Raw genomic sequence first — 20,480 nt, forward strand, 5'->3', positions numbered from 1 at the left:
GGAACTCACTTTGTAGACCAGGCTGGCCTCGAACTCAGAAATCCGCCTGCCTCTGCCTCCCAAGTGCTGGGATTAAAGGCGTGCGCCACCACTGCCTGGCTCAGCCTGCGCTCTTAACTGCTGAGCCATCTCTCCAGCCCCTCATTTTTTTTAAATGCATATTTTTATAGTAGGATCCTTGTCATAAAATTGTCCTTGTGTAATATTTCATCAAGAAGCTCATATCACTTCTAAGAAAAAAAAAGAGATTCACCTCATGAAAACATTTCCAGTCTATTACAGAGATGAAACTGTCAGATGGTCACATGGTACTGGGAATGCCTGGGTTTAGTGTTCGTCCTCTGACTGTACTGAAATACATACAGAGTCTGTGTAAAGAGTGGCCTGTATGTAAGTGTTAGTTTATTATAATGTTAAGTAAATGTCTGAATTTCCATAATTTTTAAAATGTCAAAGTGAAGGAATCTCAACTTCTTGCACCAGTCCCTCTGGAATTCAGATTTAACCAGTTTTTATTTCCATAGATTTATGAAAGTCTTGAGCAAATGAAAGTCTTTCAGAGAGATCTGACAGGGTGACTCTCTCTGGATCGGAGGTACTGACCAGGTCTTGGCTGTAACTTCAGGAAAGTCTGCTTTTCTAGTTGTTATGTGTTTATCGTGGCTAAGCGTCCTCATTGTCATTATTGTAGCCACTGGCTTTACCAAAAAAGAATCCACGGGCTATACATTCCATTTGTGTTCTTCCTACTTTTTTGATGATAAACACATGTTCCTATTCTAATAGCGTATGAACCCAAGTTCCTAACATTCTGGTGTGCTCCTACTCTCAGTCCATTTTCACCCACTCACAAACAGGTCTCTCTGTGAGTAGACTTCAGGCTGAATGGTACACTCCATTCATGGCATGTCTTTATGTTAGCATGACATGCCTTTTTAATTAGCTGAGACATTCAACCTCAAGAGGGGCTTTGCTGGAGAGTAGAACACTAAAGTCTGTTAGCCCTTTAGGATGGTTGCTTCTTCGATCTCTGGAGCCTTGTGAATGAAAGGCTGTAGCCAGGTGCAAGCATACTGTCTTTATCTCCTGCGTTAATGAAGGATCACTAGCTATGAGTCAAGGTAATTCTTAGCTATAACTCTCTTAGGAGAGTCATTTTTCCCTGTGGAGGTCAGTAGTCTAAGCTCTTGATATGTTTGTTTTTCTCTAGACTCTGTTTACAGACCCAGCCCAGGTAGCTTATGTCCAACAGGATGCCACAGCTCAACAGGTAAGGAGAAGCCCTTTGTGGCATGTGGAAGTCATATAGTGACTGTCGTGTTCCTGCAGTGTCCTTCTACCCTTATGCCACCTTGAGTGTTTGGATTTTATATGTGCATCCTCTAACTTCTTTAATGGAAAGCAAGCAAGACAGACCACAATACTAACACACCGCAGTCAGTATATTGAAATCGGCTGCTAAGAAAGAGTGCATGGTTAGAGAAGTTTTAAAAGGTAAGCATAGACCAGTGAGGTTGATGAGACAGGAAGATTGGTTGAGTCCATCTGGTCAAGACCAGCCTGAGCAAAATAGTAGTGACTCATCAGATCAGACACAAACCTAAGTAGAATGTTTGTTCAAGTTCCAATAAAAGAATGATCATAAGGGTTTGTTGTTGTTGTTATTGACCTGGTGCCTCTATAACACTAGTACTTGGGAGGCGGAGGCTGGAAAGTCACAGGTTCTGACCCAGATTGAGTTACATGGCTAGGCTTTGTTTCAGGAGAAAGGCAATGTAGAAGAGAGACATAGACAGGGAGAGACAAACAGAACACTCATACCATTATCCACCCTGAAAGCTGGCAGGCAAGCCTCTGTCCAGAGTTTCATGCGCAGGGGGCTCCCTGACAGTTACATGAGGGAGACGTTTATTTTCCAGACAATGATCATAGCATCTTTTTCATCCCTATGAAGTGTAGTTCTGGTGGTTGCTGTCTGTCAATAGCAGCCTGAAAGAGACTGCTGAGGAGGGCTTGGATGGACACAGCAGACGGTAGCAAGTCCCTGTGGCTGAGGAGGGATGGCTGCTCAGTCTACGTCTCCTAGTGTTGTATACTTTCTGATGTGTCCTATTGTGTGGTGCTCATCCCAGGAAATCAAACCTGAACCTGACCAAGTCTGTTGAGTGCTCTGCAGCTGACAGGATGCATGGCAGGCAAACTGGATGAGTCAAGGGTGTCTAAGGCTTCCTGGTGAGATCTACTGTGGACTACAGGAGAAAGGAAATGGCCTCGAGCTTGGGGTTTTTGCTTATTTTGATTTTGAGACAGGGTCTTGTGTATTTTAAGCTGCTGGGCTTGAACTTCCAATCTTCCTGCCTTCACTTCCTATACACTGGGATCACAGGCATGCAGCATCAGTCACACTTCCTATATTGCTCCTTGGGATCCAGCCCAGGTCTTCCATGCATGGGAGGCAAACATTATATGAGTGGAGCCACATCCCACCTAGATAACCTGTTTGGATTTTGTTGCTATATTGGGTTTTTTTGTTGTTTTTTTGTTTTCATTTATACAAGCATTCTACTACTGAGCTTTGTCCCTGACTTTCCTCACAAATAATGGCAAGGGAAAAGAAGAGGAGGAGAGCTAAGAGACTTGGATGTATCAGTGTAATAAAGGCTGTATATGGTTTTCATTTGGATTCTGGTTATATTGAACCAAGTGTAAAAAAAGAGGGAGACAGTTGGGAAAAAATAGCAACAGTGAAAGATTTTTTTGTTTTGTTTTTTTGTTTTTTGTTTTTCTGTTTTTTTTTTTTTTTTTTTTTTTTTTTTTTTTTTTTTTTTTTTCCAGACAGGGTTTCTCTGTGTAGTCCTGGCTGTCCTGAAACTCACTCTGTAGACCAGGCTAGCCTCGAACTCAGAAATTTACCTGCCTCTGCCTCCCGAGTGCTGGGATTAAAGGCGTGCACCACCGTACCCAGCTGAAAGATTTTTAATTAAACTAAAAGCAGTAAATTCTTAGAAATGATAATCTGTAAACTATAAAGATCACTGTAGAGTAATATGTACATACACACACATATACACACAAACACACACACACACACAACTCTTTAAAGATGATGGTCTATAAAGTGTAGGTTTTGCTTCACAGTAATCTAGTGAGAGGTAAAGAGGGTGGGAGATCAGTTAGTGCTGTGAGTCTAAATGGCAAGGATATGGAATTTGTTGCATTGTTCTGCTTGATTGATGCATTTGAGATTTGTTTTTTATGAGTAAGAAAACAGGTTTTTGGTTTTTTGGTCTTTTTGTTTGTTTTGTTTTGTTGAGGTAGTTGTTTAGCATTGCAGCCTAAGCTGGCTCTGAGCCTCTATTGGCTGGGATTAGGTGTGAACCACCATGTCTTGTTTAAGAAAACCATTTTGACTGTTCTTTGTAGATTGCTTCTGGCTATTGAAGACATTTATATCCCTGTCACCTATATGCAGATGCCTGTTCCCACCCTGCCACTGCCGTGCTTCCATTCCTCTCAGATCTTGACAATCTGATGGACAAATGCATTTTGTTGTTTTATTATTCAGGCAGGCTTTAATCGATGGTTTTGTTTCCATTTATACCTCAAAGGGCTCTTCATCTCCAATCTCCCAAAACAATCTGGTCCTTTCATGTTTTGTATGAAAGGAAAATTGTACTTAGATAGCTCTGTGAACCCTGGTGTTATAAAACAGTGTGACTATAGGTTTGGCTTAGCGCCTTGCTTGGGCTTGGTCTTCCTGTTCTTCATGCTGGGGTCAAGTTCAGGGCCCTGTACATGCAAAGTACACAGTACTGCAGAGCTGCATCTCCAATTCTGTCTGTCTGCCTGTCTGTCTGAGTCTCTGCCTTTCTCTTTCTTTCTGCCTTAGCTGAAAGGCCTCTTTTTTGTTCTTACTGGTGCAAAGACCGTTTGAAGCTCTTTTTGTCTGTTCCTTCCTTTGTCTTTAAGAGAGGTAGCAGTGGTGCACAGACATGGAAGCACTCATTCCTTTTTATTTCCAAAACTTAGCGTGTGTGACTTCCCACACACAGAGAGGAAAATATGCTTTCTTAATAATTGGGCCCAGTAGGAGCCACAGACCACTCTGTCTTACTCGCTGCTGCCCAGTGTCATCTCCGGTTTCACTTCTCAGATGAATCGTGTCCTGCAATGCATTGTATAGTTTTGGAATTAATCTCGGGGCAGCATTACATGGGAAGAAGAAAGTGTACAGCATGCTTAGCAAATTCTTTCCTTTCACTGTGATTGTACAGAGCGCAATGTATAGGACTAGTAGCTTCCTTTCAAATTCTTTTCTTCTATGTAAACCAGGCACATACGGGTCACCTACCACTGCCTGGCCATCACCAGGAGTGAATGTATTAGCCTGTTGCCTAGTATTCAAGGAGGGGCAAAGAAAGGGGTGTTTACATCCGCTGCTGCCTTCCTTGAATAGACTGAATTCCACAGGGGCTATTGTGACATAGTGGGAAAGCCAAGTAGTGACAGAACTTGAATTTCATGTCTGCAGCTTGGGGACTGAGATGTACCTCACCTCAAAGGAACTTAGATACATATGTAGAGTTCAGTGGATGCCAGGGGAATTTGAATTAAACCAAGTTGCACAGCATCCCACTGTGTGTTCAGGTCCGTGCTGTCTACATAGAGACAGGTCTTACCCAGAAACGCTCTTTGATGCTTCCCCTGCTTTTCCCACAGTGCTTGTTGTGCTTCGAGTATTTTGCTCCAGCATCAGTCCTCAAAGCTAATGCTGACGTGTGGGACATGGGAAGGTTGTCACGACTGCTCCCATGCCAGCTTTCTCAGCAGGGTCAAGAAGCCAGCAGCAACCTCTCTGAACCACATCTACCGAGAAAAAATGTCTCACTGTAGCTTTAGAGTAACTTTAGAGTTGGGAGTGCATCTTGTGGGTGGGCTCTGCACAGAGATAGGCTCTGAGGAACCGAGGTGTGTGTATGTGGTGCTTTGGTGGAGATAACATTCATCCATCGCTGACACTGGCATTGAGTTTAAGTGGCTTAGAGAAGGTGGGGTAATAAACTCAAGGTGATAAGTGGGGAGGAAGCTGCTTCCTCCCTGCAGGATGTGCTGAGGAGCCTGAGGAGTTTGCATTGCCAGAACTCCCCGCCTTCTCTCCCCACCTTCAGGAGGCGTCTCGTCTGTGTCCAGGCTGAGGCAGAGTATTTTCCTACTCCCCCAACCCCCCACCATTTAAAAGAAAACATTCTGAAAGGCCCCGAGGTTCAGACATAGCATGTTGTGTAAAAGTCTAGGTTAAACGAGTGCAAGTTCAAGCAAACACAGGCCAAACATGCACCTGCATGCCTGTTATCCCAGCCACTTGGGAAGTAGTGTCAAGAATCATAAGTTCAAGGCCGTTCTGATGGCTCTTTGTTGTTTGAGACAAGGTCTTTCTCTATATCCCTGGCTGTCCATTATCATTGTATAGAGCAGGCTGTTCTTCAACTCACAGAATTCTGCCAGTCTCTGACTCCTGAGTACTGGAATTAAAGTCATGTATAAACATGCCTGGCTATGTGGGGCTCTTAAAAAAAGAGTTGCTAGGTTTGGTGGCTGTGATGGTTTGCATATATTTGGCCCAGAGAGTGTCACTATTAGGATGTGTGGCCTTTTTGGAGTAGGTGTGGTCTTTTTGGAGTAGGTGTGTCACTGTAGGTGTGAGCTTTAAGACCCTCCGTCCTTGTTGCCTGGAAGACAGTCTTCTCCTTCCAATGAAGATGCAGAACTCTTAGCTCCTCCTGCACCATGCCTACCTAGACAATGCCATGCTCCTGCCTTGATAATAATGGACTGAACCTCTGAACCTGTAAGCCAGCCCCAGTTAAATGTAAGAGTTATAAGAGTTAAGTCTACAAGAGTTGCCTTGGTCATGGTGTTTGTTAACCGCAATACAACCCTAAATAAGACAGTGGTATATGCCCATGATTCCAGATTTCAGGAGGCAGTGACAAGAGGCTCACAAGTTAAAGGGCAGCCTGAACTACATAGCCAGACTTACTTAAAAAGTCAGGGGGGAAGATGAGTGGGAAATGGCTGGGCATCGGTGAGTCTAAGCTTACTAAGTGATTTAGTCTACTAAGTTGGCAGTAGAAAGGTGGCTGTCATGTGCTGGTGTGGTCTGATGCCACATTCATAGACATGTGTAACTCACTAGGGAATAAGCAGGCAAGATGACCAAGGAGCTGGAAGTTTGGCTGTATGAAAAATGATAGAATAAATTAGGAATTTTTGAGTTTTTGAATTTTTGTATCACCTGACAGAAACATGAGTCTTTTCTACTGAACCTCAGTATAGGCAGATGTGATAGCCTCTTCTCAAATGTTCTGGCTACCTGGGGAGGAATTGAGGCCCAGAGCTGTTGGACGAGCAGACTGTGTTTCCAGTTGCAGTAGATATTCAGAACACGGGAGGGTCAGGGTGTCAGATGTAGCTTGCTGAGGAACATGGTTGCATTTTGAAGGGAGACAAGGGAATAGCATCCTAGCAGAGGAAACCAGCATATGGACAAGTAAATGGTTAAATGACTAAGAAGGACATGGGTTTAATACGGTCAGAAGAGAGGATGCTGGCCAAGAGGAACTTAGGGTCTTGTATAGCATGTGCCAGTCATTTTGCAGGGTGCTACTTATTTCTGCATGTGATGAACAACATTAATCTTGTATGTCACCTAAATGTTTGCTTCTTTGTAACACTGACTTAAGCACAGGGAATATTCACTTCTTTCATTCTATCCAAAACACTTAAGCCTTTCAGAGTGTTTCAAAGGAGAGCTATCAGCTATGAAGTTGTTCTAACCATGTATTGTATATACCCTGTATTTAGTTTGAAAAGTGAAGTGGGGATGTACTTAGTGCTAGAACATTTGCCTCGTATGCAGAAAGCTCTGCATTCTCTTCCCAGCACTGAAGACAAAATGAAACAAAGCAAAGCACTAAGGGGAATGAGTAGTCCCAGATACTGGAGGCAGGGGCAGGGGGTGGGAGTGGGGAGGGTGGGGGTGGTCACTTGAGTCTAGGAGCTTGGAAAGCTTGTCTAGGCAACATAGTAATTCTGTCTGAAAAATAACAAGCTGGGCTGGGGAGAGGCTCAGTGGGAAAAAATGCTTGTTGTACAAGCATGGGAACAGGAGTGTGGGTTCTTAGAACCCACATAAAAACAGGCATGGTGCTGTGTGCCTGCCTGTAACCCCAGTGCTACAGGGTCAGACACAAGCAGATACCAGGGGCCTGTTAGCTAGCTGGTGTAGCTGAATTAATGAGCTCAAGGTCAGCAATAGACCTTGCATCAAAATATAGAATGCAGCAAGAGAGATGGCTCAGTGGTTAAGAGCATGTACTACTCTGCTAGAGGGCCCAAGTTCAAATCCCGGCGCTCATATCAGGTGCCTCCCAACTCCTTATAACTCCAGCTCCAAGGGATCCAGCACCTCAGCCGCTGTGGGCACCTGCATTCATGGACAGATGCCATAATGATTTTAAAAAATGGAGAGTGATAAAAAAGCATCAATCCAATGTTGATATCTGACTTGCATATATGCACGGAGAGGCAAGTGTACCAACTCATGCACTTACATGTGTACACGTCACACAAGCATGAGTTACTAGAAAAGCAAAGTAATTGAAAAAGCCGTAGGTTCCTTTCCCCCAGATTTAATCCAGATAAAAAGACTGACAAGAGCCGGGCGTGGTGGCGCACGCCTTTAATCCCAGTACTTGGGAGGCAGAGGCAGGTGGATTTCTGAGTTCGAGGCCAGCCTGGTCTACAGAGTGAGTTCCAGGACAGCCAGGGCTACACAGAGAAACCCTGTCTGGAAAACAACAAACAAAAACCAATAAACCAAAAACAAGCAAACAAACACAAAGAGACTGACTGTTTCACAGGCAGCCCCGGCTCGAGTCGATGGAAGATGCTTCTGGTGCACCTGAAGCCTCTCAGGAGGGAGGGCAGGTCCTGTAGGCCAACATGAAATGTCCTGTGCGAGCAAGGAATGGAGCTAGATTTGAACCTCGTACTGGTGTGTGTCAGCATTGTCTCAGTCTGCTCAGATATGAGGCAGAAGGCGAGAGGGAGAATAGCGCTTAAAAGCCAAGGGCATTAGACATCTGGAAGGAAGTTAGACTTGTGGATAAAGTTGCCAATGGATAAAAGCTGTTCTTTCCAGAGCCTTAAAAGAAACTAGTATAAAAAATATATCTGTCAAGAGTGTATTTGTTGTGCATGCATGTGGGTCCTAGTGTGCTTAAAAGAGATGCCTGCTTGCTTTGTCCTGTAAGTTTCTGTCCAAGCCTCATACCTGTACATAATCAGGTGCTGCCTTCCATTGAGAGTGTGCATGGTTCCGACCCTCTGGCGACTCTGCAGAACCCCATTGCCAGACTAGATGCAAAAGAGGAAGAGGAAGAAGAAGAAGATGAGGATGAGGATACAGAGGAAGAGGAGGAAGAGGATGCTGAAGACACGGATGTGGAGGACTGGCAGCCTGACCCACCCCGGCCTTTTGACCCCCATGACTTGTGTAAGTTCAGGCACTGGACTGTGCTGGGAGAATATGTGCAAGTGTGGTCAGTTTTCCATCCCATATGCTATCGCATCATCTCTCTCTGTCTTCCCAGCAACCCTAGGAGGGAGGTCCCGACCCTTGTTTTGTTTTTTGTTTTTACTGATAAGGAACCTGAAACCCAGAAGAGGTTAGTTACCTTCCCAGGGTCGAGTGAGTGGGCAGCCAGGCCCACACTGGGGATCTTAGTAGCTACAGTGAGTTGGCCTAGGTCGGCTCTCTGCACTGAGTTGCTTTGTCTATTTCATGGGATGTGTACGGATACTCACAGGTTTTCAGGCACTGCTACACAGGTGCACTCTACAGCCTTTCTAGGCTGGCTTTATTCTGAAGGTTATAACTTTGAGTGCCTTGGAAGAGCTGACTCCAGCTCGGGGTGGGATGCCGCACCCTGAATCGTCCTTCTGTCCTGCCTGCTCAGGCTTCTGTGTTTCCCTTCCAGTTCATTGTTTCTTTCTGCGGCTTTTCATGCCCACGTGGCACACTGACTTCATTCTCCTGAGTGAGCAAGTTTGTGGCTTTGCACCACCCTCATGTCTGGTTGGGGCAGTACTCAGCTCCACAGCTAAGCCCCATGTAACAAAGAACTTTGTTTTGTTTTTCTTTGAATAAGTTTTCAAGGCAGCTCCTTAATCAAATGCACTAAAATTTATTTATCTTATAAATATTACTACAAAGTCAGTCTGCATTACTTGAGAACTGTGGAAATTTCAATTACCTAAACCAGGTCAGCACATAGCCAGAGTGGGAGGGGTGCGATGAGTCTGAACTATGTTTGGCTTGGTTACTTGTCTCTGATTTGTGACCGAGTATCCGGGCTCCTCTTGAAAAGGGAGAGAGCATTCAATGGCTTGAGGCAAATTCAGAATTCCAGCATCGATTGAAAATGTATGTCCCTCCAGGGCTGGACTGACGGTGCTGTCTGAGTAAGAAAGGCTGTGCAGCCTGAAGAGAATCGCATTCTCTGTTTGCCTTAGACTGCCCCTGTGTTATAGCTTCTCAAACTCATTGGGAGGAAGTAGATTAGACGGTCTTGTCAGGGTTTTACTTTTAGCAGGCATAAGGGGATTAGCATGATGTTAAGGGGAAATCACAGCATTCTCGCTGGGCTATGGAAGGTAATACTTTATAGTAGATTGCTAGCATCTTTGTAGGAGTTAACTGACTTTGGCCTGAAAACTTAGATTTGGGATTGTTTTTAGGTCAGCACCTCTTTCATTGGCTCAAGAGGCTTCAAGGCATTTGACTTCGCTTTAAGCTCGCTTTCTCTTGCAGGGTGTGAGGAGTGTAACAATGCACATTCTTCGGTGTGCCCAAAGCATGGCCCCTTGCATCCCATCCCTAACCGGCCTGTGCTCACCCGGGCAAGAGCGAGCCTGCCTCTGGTCCTCTACATAGATAGGTTCCTCGGAGGAGTGTTCTCCAAAAGACGGATCCCCAAGCGCACCCAGTTCGGCCCAGTGGAGGGACCGCTGGTCAGGGGATCAGAGCTGAAAGATTGCTACATTCATCTCAAGGTAACTTGGGCTTTCTACCACTGCACTCGTTCTGTTAAGACTTTCCAACAGTCACTTATATTTTGCCCCGAGTCTCCTTTTTTCCAGATCACACCAGCTATTTGCTAGTTTTGTTTCCGTGCTTTACGTTGCTTCTATGGAAGCTTGGTCTGCATCCTCAGAGCACTAGAGATGGTAATGGTATCTGCTTAAGACATTGCAGAAGTGTTTGGAGATAGGGAATTTGGGGAGCTATGAGTAGTATGCTGGGCTTTCGTCTTAAAACACTCCAGGATGCTGGGGGGAGACAAAACCCTAGGCATGCAAGCACAGGAGCAGAGTTCAGCTCCTCGGCACCCATCCAGCAGCTCAGAACATGGAGATCTCTGGTTCTGAGTGATCCAGTGCCGCCTTCTGGGATCCACATGCATGTGGTATACATACATGCAGGCAAAACACTACCACATATAAAATAAACAATACTAACAACAACAACCAAAAGTGTAATAGGTGTGGTGACTCACCTGTCATTGCAGTAATCTGAGAGTGAGGACAGGATCCTTGGAGCTGGCTAGCTAGACTGAATCAAAAAGATGCCTGAGGGAATAAAAGCAGCTACAGAGGAAGCAGGGCAGTAGCGCACGCCTCTAATCCCGCACTCGGAAGGCAGAGGCAGGCAGATTTCTGAGTTCGAGGCCAGCCTGGTCTACAGAGTGAGTTCCAGGACAGTCAGAGCTACACAGAGAAACCCTGTCTCAAAGAAGAAAGAAAGAAAGAAAGAAAGAAAGAAAGAAAGAAAGAAAGAAAGAAAGAAAGAAAGAAAGAAAGAAAGGGAAAGGAAGAAAAAATCCAATTTCATATTCTGGTCACATGTGCACACTGCATATACCTGCTGGGTAGCTTAAATAATGGAAATATACTTCTCAAAGCTCAGAAGACTGCCAGGCCGCATGTTTGTGTTCATGCTTCCCCTTACTGGGTTACAGCGGCCTTGATGATGCTGTGGTAGCAGAATCACCCTATTAGAGATCTTGACTCCACTGTAGTCACATCTGAGGAATCAGGGTTATAGGATTCCCACATGATTTTCTGGGGGGACCAGGGAGATCATAAAGTTAAACTCTTAATAGGGGGCTTGGTGTACTTTCTCTTTTGTTTATTTTAATAAACAAAAAAAATTTTTTTTTTGAGATAGAGCCTTTCTAAATAGCCCTGGCTGTACTGGAACTCTCTATGTAGACCAAGCTAGCCCCGAACATACAGATTTCAAGTGCTGTGATGAAAGGCACATGCCACCATGCTAACTGCATCTTCTCTTCTAAACCAAATGATGGAGGGCTGGAAATGCATCTTGGTCGAATGCTCATCTGCCTTGTAATCCCAGCATCTGAGAGGGAGAGACAGGAGGATCACAAGATAAAGGTCACCCTTGACTACATGGTGGGCTTGAGGCCATCCTGGGCTACGTGAGAACCTATCTGAAACAAAGTTTTCATTTTAGAGATGGTGTGGTGGCACATACCTATAATCCCAGCAATTGTGAGGCTGAGGCAGGAGGATTGTGAATTCCAGGGTAGCCTGGGCCTAGGGTCAGGTCCTGTGTCCAAAAGAAAGACTTTAACTAGAGTATGGAGACATCTGTGGCAGTGGGTGCCCTGTGTGTGCTGGAACAGTTGCACTGAGACTGTTCTGAGTCTTGGAATGGGTCTGACTTGTGGCGTTCTTTGTGTTAAAGAATAATTCTCAGGGGATGGCAGAGGTGGACACACAGTTCAGCAGTTAAGAGAACTTGATGCTCTTGTAGAGGAGCAGGCTTTTGTTCCCAGCACCTACACGGCAGCTCACAACCATCTATGACTACAGTTCCAGGATATCTGCTGCTGCTTCCGACCTCTGTGGGTTACTGTGTATATGTGATGCACAGACAAACACTCAGGCACATGCATAAAACAAAATGAAAATATATTTAAAAGAAACGCGTGCTTCCTCAGGGCTGGAGGGATGGCTCAGCAGTTAATGCATATTGCCTTTCTGGAGGACACAGTTCAGTTCACCTTCTCTTTGGTTACAGGTTTCTCTTGATAAAGGAGACAGAAAAGACAGGGATTTGCATGAAGACCTGTGGTTTGAGTTGTCCGATGAGACTCTTTGTAACTGGATGATGTTTGTGCGCCCAGCCCAGAACCACCTAGAACAGAACCTGGTAGCTTACCAATATGGCCACCATGTGTATTACACAACAATAAAGAACGTGGAGCCCAAGCAGGAACTGAAGGTACAGAACTGGATCCACAGCTGCCTGCCAGCCAGGGTGATGATTAGGGCTCTTTCCTATAAAAGGATCCTTCCCTGATAATTCCTCTATTATTGAGTGACTTCAGCCTTCCTGTTGCTTCCAGGATCCCTCCCTTTCACAGTTACAAAAGTCTACGGATGCTCAAATCTCTTACATATGTGTATGCATAGAGCCCATGCATGTCCTCACGCACATTTTAGATAATTTCCAGTCTATTTATAATATCTCCTGTAAGATAAATGCTATGTAAATAGTCATCATGCCTAATGTATGGGCTTCAGTACAGATGGTGATGCTGTTATTCATGTATTTTCACTCTGTTGTTGGTGGAACCCTGAACAAGCAGGGCTGACTGTACTGTGCACTGTAGACTTTTAGTAATCTTGTCAATGAAATAGAATGGCAGTAGACCACTTTTTATGTTCGCCAGGGGCCTACAGCAGGGTGTGAGGCATGGGGTGAGGCCCTCACTGTGGGGGATCCTGGTGACGGTGGTAGGTGGCCGACGGTGCCCATGCCAGGGTATGTACTGAGGAAGAGTTACTTGTGAAATGGGAGATTTGATAAAGTGAGATTCAGATGCATGCCTAAGATTTCTTTATCTAAAAATTTCATTTTTTTTTTCAAATAATTTTATGTGCTGGCTTCTGATTTCAGAAATAATTTTTGAGGATAATTGTTAGAATTTATTTATGAACTCAATGACATAATAAAAATTGTGCTATGATTCTCTATGTCATGAGCATTCTTGGTTTTGGGGTTTTGTTTTTTCCCTTTTGCACTGCCAGGTGTTGAATTTTCGTACTTTTACATGATAGTCATCCACTCAGCTACACCCCGGGGCTGTGGATCTCCCTGCACAGCTCAGGCTGCTCTTAAATTAAAACATGCCTGGCCTAGTCTCCCTCATCCTGATATTACAGGCATGTTCCACTGTGCTCAACTGACACACAAGTTTTGTCTGTTTTGTGTTAGGGTCTTTAAAACTATTTTTATTAATTCTTTGGTAATTTCATGCAGTGTATTTTGGTCATAGTTACTCCCACTTCCTCCCATTAACTCCTTCCAGAGCTGCCCACATTTCCCTACCCCCCAAATTTGTATCTTTTAAACAACAATAACACATTGATTCTCGTTTGTGCTTGGGGGTGGGCATCCCCTGGCTTGTGGTCAATCTATCCAGAACCATGAGAGACGGGGCCTTCCATAGTCCTTGCTGGCTTCTAACTCACACGACGTAGCTAAGGAGTGACCCTGACTCCCTGGTCTTCTGCTCCCTTCTCCTTATATTACCAAGAGTAGCATCCAGTACATTTTGTAATTATATATTATATATATATTATATATATATTATATATTATATTATATATTATATTACCAAGAGTAGCATCCAGTACATTTTGTAATAATAGTAATTTAAAAAAAGGCCTGAAAGAAAGAAAAGAATGCTTTTTAGTTACAGAAAGATGTCTTACCTGCTCTCCCTCATCCCTCTCCCTTGGGTCTGGGTAGAGAGCTGCTGAGCTGCATCCCCAGTTCTCTCTCATTGAAACGGCAGATGGAGCTGTGGGGGTGATGATGGGCAGAGCCAAAGAACAGTAAGATGTAATAAATAGCCAAGGCTAGGAATCTGGCTCAGGGTAGAGGACTTGCCTAGCATAGGCAATGCTCCCCGGGCTTGATACCTAGCAGTACAGAGAACAAAAGAAGGCTGGGAGTGGTGATGCATGGCTTTAATCTCAGCACCAGGAGACAGGGTTTACTGCCAGGCTGCTCTGCAAGGATAGTTATAGAGTAACCAGGGCTACATGGTGAGACCGAGAGAGAGAGAGAGAGAGAGAGAGAGAGAGAGAGAGAGAGAGAGAGAGAGAGAGAGAGAGAGACCCAACCAACCAGTGAACCAAAACAGATAAAAAGGAAGCAGTTGGATGGAAGAGGTCTCTGTAATCACTCCCGTGTTCGCATGTGAAAGCGGAGCAGTGTGTTGTAGTCCGGCCTCACGATGCAGGTGGAGAACTGCAGCAACAGAGCTTAATTGGAAGAAACCAATAGTAAAAACATGTTTAAATGATTTCTCAATAATTTAAAAAAATGCGAAAAGGGCTCAAGATAAAGCTTGGTGGAGGGCACCTGCTGTGTGTGGCACTCTGGAGAGAACCCTCAATATTGCAGAAGACAAAGGTATCAACCAGCAAAGTATGAGTTACTGCCTGTGTTGGTTTAAATTAGCAGAAAAAGAAAGTGACAGTTTTAAAACCAGGGCTGGTGAGATTGTTCAGTGGGTAGAGACAAGCACTTACACAGGCCTGATGACATGAATTCAGTCCCTGGATCCACAAGGTGGCAATAGAGAACCAGCTCCTAAGAGACTTTCTCCTAACCTCTGTCCACGTATCCATCGCTGCCCTGTGCAGGTGTACATACATATCCCTGCCCTGTGCGGGTGTACATACACACCACCACCACCGTAAAGCAGAGACTTTGATTACAGCATTACATTATAGAGTATGAATATTCCTGAACCAATACAAAAGATGTTCAAGATCTCTCAGAGATAATCTGGGGAAACCGTTGTGAAAACAGAAAGAACTAGTTATATTATAACATGGCAAGACTATATTTACTGGCTCTTAAGACATAACAGCGATTAAGATGCTCCATTAAGAATATTGTCAGGTTTTTTTTATTGTAGTCTATTCATAAAATCAATAAAATGATTGTTTCATCATTATCATCCAAGGAGCTACTCTACATTTGATTAGAGCTCAATTAAAAATTATGCCCCACTGGTGTGTGAGTAACAAGGCATGGTTGGCCCCAAGTACTTTTCCTTTTAAAAATGGGGTCTCACTGTGTAGGCCTGGCTGGCCTGGAACTTACTATGTAGCTCAGGCTATCTTCAAGCTAACTGGCTATCTTACCTTAGCCTCCCAGTGCAGGGATTTCAGGCTATCCCACTATGCTGGACACCCTGAGTATTTTCAAAGTAAGTGATACATTCTTGGGTGTTTTCTCACATCACTGCGATTCTGTCTGCAAGCCTTGACACTGCACTGTCCCATTGGGTGGCCTTTATTCTGAAGTGAACAGTGCATGGGAATGAATGAGCTTTCTGATCAAATCAGCAGGAAATTTGACAGTTCTGCTTGGTGCCTTAGCACCAAGACCCTGTAGATGCTCACCAACCTTGTGCTGCTTTGAAATGACAGGTTTTTTTCCCCCTCCAGTCTTCACTTAGAATTGCTTAGCAATTGCTTACAGTCTCTGAGCCCTGTAGGAGGTGGGGACAGCACCCAGGGCCAGGCCAGGCCTGTGCAGAATTGAGGAGCAGGCTACTGACGTTAGTTGCATGAAGGCTGGTGGATGCCAGGGTGTGAGTATGATACCTTCTGATTCCTCTTCCAAGAACAGCAAAGAGCCCAGTTTGGGGGGTGGGAGGGGTTGTTTTGGTTTTTTTTGAGACTGGGTTTTTGTGCATCCCAGCCTTGTCCTCCCTTAAGTGCTGAGGTTCTAGATATATGCTACTGTACCCAGTTATATTTTGATTTCTGAGATGGAAAAACATATGTCTTGAAAGTAATGGATTAGGACAGAATTTGTAGTAGGAAAATGACAAACTTCAAAAAATAATATAAGCAGAGGGGCATAGTTAAGGAATTGTGGAACACAGAGTCTACAAAACATTGTTCTACAGAAGTCTTCTTATACTACTACACTCATATATTTAATGCACATAAAATTATGCATGATTAATTCATTTAGAAGTTAATACATAGTGAACTTCACGTGTGTTTCCTACATTAAGAAAAAGCAGGCTTCCCCTGTGTTTAGCAGACTTGAGTCTAAGGGAGAGGAGAACAGAAAACTGTAAAACAAACAATATCAAATGAGTAAGTGACATATGCAAAAGTGAGTAACAGACAGGGACCGATTTGCATATGCTGGATAGAAGGCTTGCTAAGAGGTGAAGGGCAAGGATGGCAGACTTAGAGGGACCAACACTGTATTCCTGGAGTCCAGTTCCAGGCTGGAAAGTATGCTGCATGCTCAGGTAGCCAAGAACAAGCCGTCTTGGCCCATTGGTGGGTAGTGACAGGGTTGAGGTATGTAGCGATGTATTGGGGAGATCACAGAGTTCTTTGGGGGAATCATCATGAATTAAGCCTTTCAGGTTTATCATACAATGAAAAGTCAAATGGAAACCCATACAGCAAAATCCAGTTTTTTAAGAAGACGTCCATGGGGCTGGAGAGATGGCTCAGAGGTTAAGAGCACTTGCTGTTCTTGCAGAGGACCCAGGCTCAATTTCTTGCAACCACATGATGCCTCACAGCCATCTGTAACCTCCAGTTCCAGGGTTTTTGATAATCTTTTCAGGCAAGGCACATGTGATATGAAGATAAAAATACTCATACACGTAAACTAAACAGAAGGAGAAGAAGAAGGAGAAGAAGAGGACGACCACCACCACTACCATTGTGATTGGGAATTGCAAGGAAGAAGAGAGGCTAGTTAGAAGGCCGGGTGGTAATCTAGGCAAAAGATGGTGTTAGCACTCATCTGGTAGCTCACACACTGAACAGGTGGTATATCACATCTGAGGACGGTCCTTGCTAAAGATTACTCAAATGAATGGAGAAATAGAAGACATGTTTTAGGCTTCATGTCTGGGTAGCTGTTGGGAGGTAGGACATTGAGAATTTGAGATGGCTAGTTCTGGCAGTCGTAGAACAGTTTGCCAGCACATACAGAGGGCTGCATTTCCAGCACTTCAAAATCAAAACGACAGCAAAGCCATTCTTGCCTAAATATTAAGGATGAAAGCTGTGCATGGCCATGCATGGTTGGAGTCATGGCTACTCAGCAGGCTGAGGCAGGAGAGTTACAAGTTGGAGGCCAGTCTGAGCAACTTAGTAAAATCTTGTCTAAAGATAATACTATCAAAGAGCTGAGGATTTATGCACAAGTTCCTGGCCTCGATTTTCAATCCTGCACAAGCCATAGATGGCACATAGTCCTATAACCAGGCCATTCTCAACCACTGACTGAGTGTGAGGCCAGCCTGAGATAGATGAGTCTCTAGGGATAAAACTAAAGCAAAAGAAAAAGATTTAGGAGTTAGTTATCAGCATAGAGTTGGTTGAAAATGGGTGTGATACCAGGAAGGAAATAAGAAGACTCAGGGTTTAGACTAAGCGTGGAGCAGCAGCAACCTGTGGAAGTTTTGTAGACAGGGCTGGAGACAGCCAAGGAGAGTGAACAGAAGCAGAAGGGGGTAAGAAGACTGGGGAACAGGGACATCTGACACAGTCCTATCCATGATCCCATCACTAACCTGAGTCACAGCGTCTATGGTTACAGCTGTATAAAAACCCACATTGAAATGTAGAGTTCTCAAAGGCTGTTTTATTTAGGTAAAGATACTATGAATGTAAGTAAGCCTTGTGAATTTTTTAAAAATAACAACATCAATTTTTAAAAAGGAAGAAGGAAACAGGCAGATCATCTGCATCTTCGATGCCCCTTGCTAATCTGCCAGATGGAGATTCACATATCTTGGAGGCTCACAGTGTGGCCCTTGCCGTTAATGGATATGTTAATGAAATGCCCAAATTGTTTTATGTAAGCAGGAGAAGTCATTTAAGCATGCGAAGCCCAGCTGGTGGGGTCTGTTGGTTCTTAATGCTGTCCTTGGTTCTTCTAGGTGTGGTACGCTGCATCCTACGCTGAATTCGTGAATCAGAAAATCCATGATATATCTGAAGAAGAGAGGAAAGGTGCTTGGACTTCTGTGTGTGCCTCTTTCACACGTAGCATCCGGTTTCCCCATCTCAGTATATCTCACAAGATATGAGAGTCGGTTTCTCAGAGCTACATGTCTCCATTTAATCCTAGGGTCAAATTAAAATGACAGGTTTACATATCTAGTGCTAGAAAATAGTATTTAATATAATGAAAACTTCCTGCTATCAAATTAGGACCTTAGTGTCAGAGGAAGATCCCTATCTAGAATTAATCATATCTGGAAATAATAGCAAAGCCAACATTGACCTTGTTTTTTAAATGTAAATGTAATTGAAGTATATTCCACCTACAGAGAGATACACAAATAATGTAGTGTACACAGCTTGGTTAGTTTTCACAGGAACACACCTGTGCAGATTCCCCAAGTGTACTGTCCTGATTTCTAATATCACACATTACTTGCTTATTAATGAATTGTTATGAACAGAATGATATCATAATGTGCACATTTTTTATGTTTGGGCATCTTTTGCTTGAACATAGTGTTTTCTTTGTTTCTGGAGCTGGGAACTGAACCTATGGCCTTGGACTTGCTTAGCAAACATTCTACCACTGAGCCAAACTCCCGACTGCTAGGTGAACATAGTCTTGAGATGCATCCACATTGTTTATATCAATTTATATATTATCATTGCTGTCAGGTACTCTACTCATAACTGTATAACCGTTTATCTACCTTGTTATGATTTAGTTGTGTGATGTAGTTATGATATTAAGTATACAGAATTAGGTGATACCTCATCAGTTAAAGGTATGGTCTTCCACAAGACTCACTTCAGACAGGACCTCTAGGATTCTGGGGTTCCCATGCCACTCATACTTCAATCCACAATTTAGGGATCCCTGTACCTCTGCAGGCTTCATAATTTATTAGAGTGACTCTTGGGACCCAGGAAAGTACTAAAATGAGGGATTAGAGTTTTTAAATAAAAGATATACATCAGAACCAGCCAGGTGCAACGACATACATCTTAGAATGACGTACGTGTCCTCAGGACATAAGCCCTCCTGGGGCACTGAACTGTTGAACCCAAACGTAAGGGCTTGACTTTGTTGTCCAGAGCTTTTATTGAAGCTTTATTACATAGGCATGACTAATGGTATGGTTGACCATGTGACTGAACTCCGTCTTTAGCTTCCCTTCCCTCCTGACGTAAGACACATCAGCAAACTCAAAACACCAACCATCTAATCACACAGTCACGTCTTTCTAGCCACAGTAGCTCCCAACTTGAGACTTGTCAGGATAAAGTCAGATGGGATGAGGGGCTCCCAGTGCAAAGAACCTCCTATTATTCAGGAAGCTCCAGTGGCTTAGAGGTCACCTCGAAAGGACCAGGCGTCAAGGCTATCAGATCTTTTCCATCATACAACTATGGACAAGACAATACCGGGATGTCTTCTTAGGCATGTGTTTTAGGAGGCATCTGTGCACACTTTGATTGGGTGTATAGCTGGGAAAGGAATTGATGCTGGGTCATGGGGCATGCACATATTCCTCCTTTGAATATGGTTGGACATTTTGTTAGATTGTGCTGACCACTGGCTTTCATTGTGATAAGATATATCCTTAATTATGAAACTTGGATCTGAAACAAGAAGTTATCTAAGTAAAGATCTCCTTAAATTTTTTATGTGTTGAGAGGATAAGAGAGGGTGGGTTGATAGTATGGGTCTTTTGATGTCATACATAAATGCTTAAAAAGTAAGATCCTAAGATCTACTTCTCTGCCAAACCTTAGCCTTTGTTTTATAACAAGAAATTAATGCAAATAGCAGCTATTGTCTACAGGGAGATAAAAATGGAGGGGATAGCAGGAGCTGCATCTTCCTGGTGTCTATTGATCATCAGCCAAAAATTTTGATTTCTCTTTCCTGGCTACAGTTCTTCGAGAGCAAGAGAAGAACTGGCCGTGCTATGAGTGCAATCGGCGGTTTATCAGCTCAGAGCAGCTGCAGCAGCATCTCAATTCTCACGATGAGAAACTAGATGTGTTTACCAGGTGGGCACGGGAGGCAGGGATCACACACTTGGTTCTTAGTGGTTTGAAATCATTTGTAAATGTGTGAAAGTGAATGAGTGTATGTGTGTGTGTGTGTGTGTATCTGTACATACATACACAGATTCATGTGTGTACAGGTAACCAGGTAGGCTGATGAAGACCTTGAGGACATGCCTTTTTTATTTGCTATTTTTTTCTTTCTTTTTTTTTTTTAAGATTTTTTTTTTTAATTTATTATATGTAAGTAAACTGTAACTGTCTTCAGACACTCCAGAAGAGGG

The 20,480-nt window shown here is 43.7% G+C and overlaps 1 protein-coding gene across 1 annotated transcript in view; it reads left to right on the forward strand.

The window, feature by feature from the left end:
- Prdm10 (PR/SET domain 10) overlaps nt 1-20,480 on the forward strand; it is a 102,895-nt gene that overhangs the window by 37,600 nt on the left and 44,815 nt on the right. The window contains exons 4-9 of the mRNA XM_021172017.2: nt 1,211-1,270; nt 8,350-8,557; nt 9,875-10,116; nt 12,167-12,370; nt 18,096-18,168; nt 20,082-20,199. Of these exons, the coding sequence (XP_021027676.1) occupies nt 1,211-1,270; nt 8,350-8,557; nt 9,875-10,116; nt 12,167-12,370; nt 18,096-18,168; nt 20,082-20,199 (905 nt within the window). The remainder of the gene's footprint in view (nt 1-1,210; nt 1,271-8,349; nt 8,558-9,874; nt 10,117-12,166; nt 12,371-18,095; nt 18,169-20,081; nt 20,200-20,480) is intronic.

The sequence above is a fragment of the Mus caroli genome, chromosome 9 (genome assembly GCF_900094665.2).
Source record: "Mus caroli chromosome 9, CAROLI_EIJ_v1.1, whole genome shotgun sequence".
NCBI classification, from domain to species: domain Eukaryota; kingdom Metazoa; phylum Chordata; class Mammalia; order Rodentia; family Muridae; genus Mus; species Mus caroli.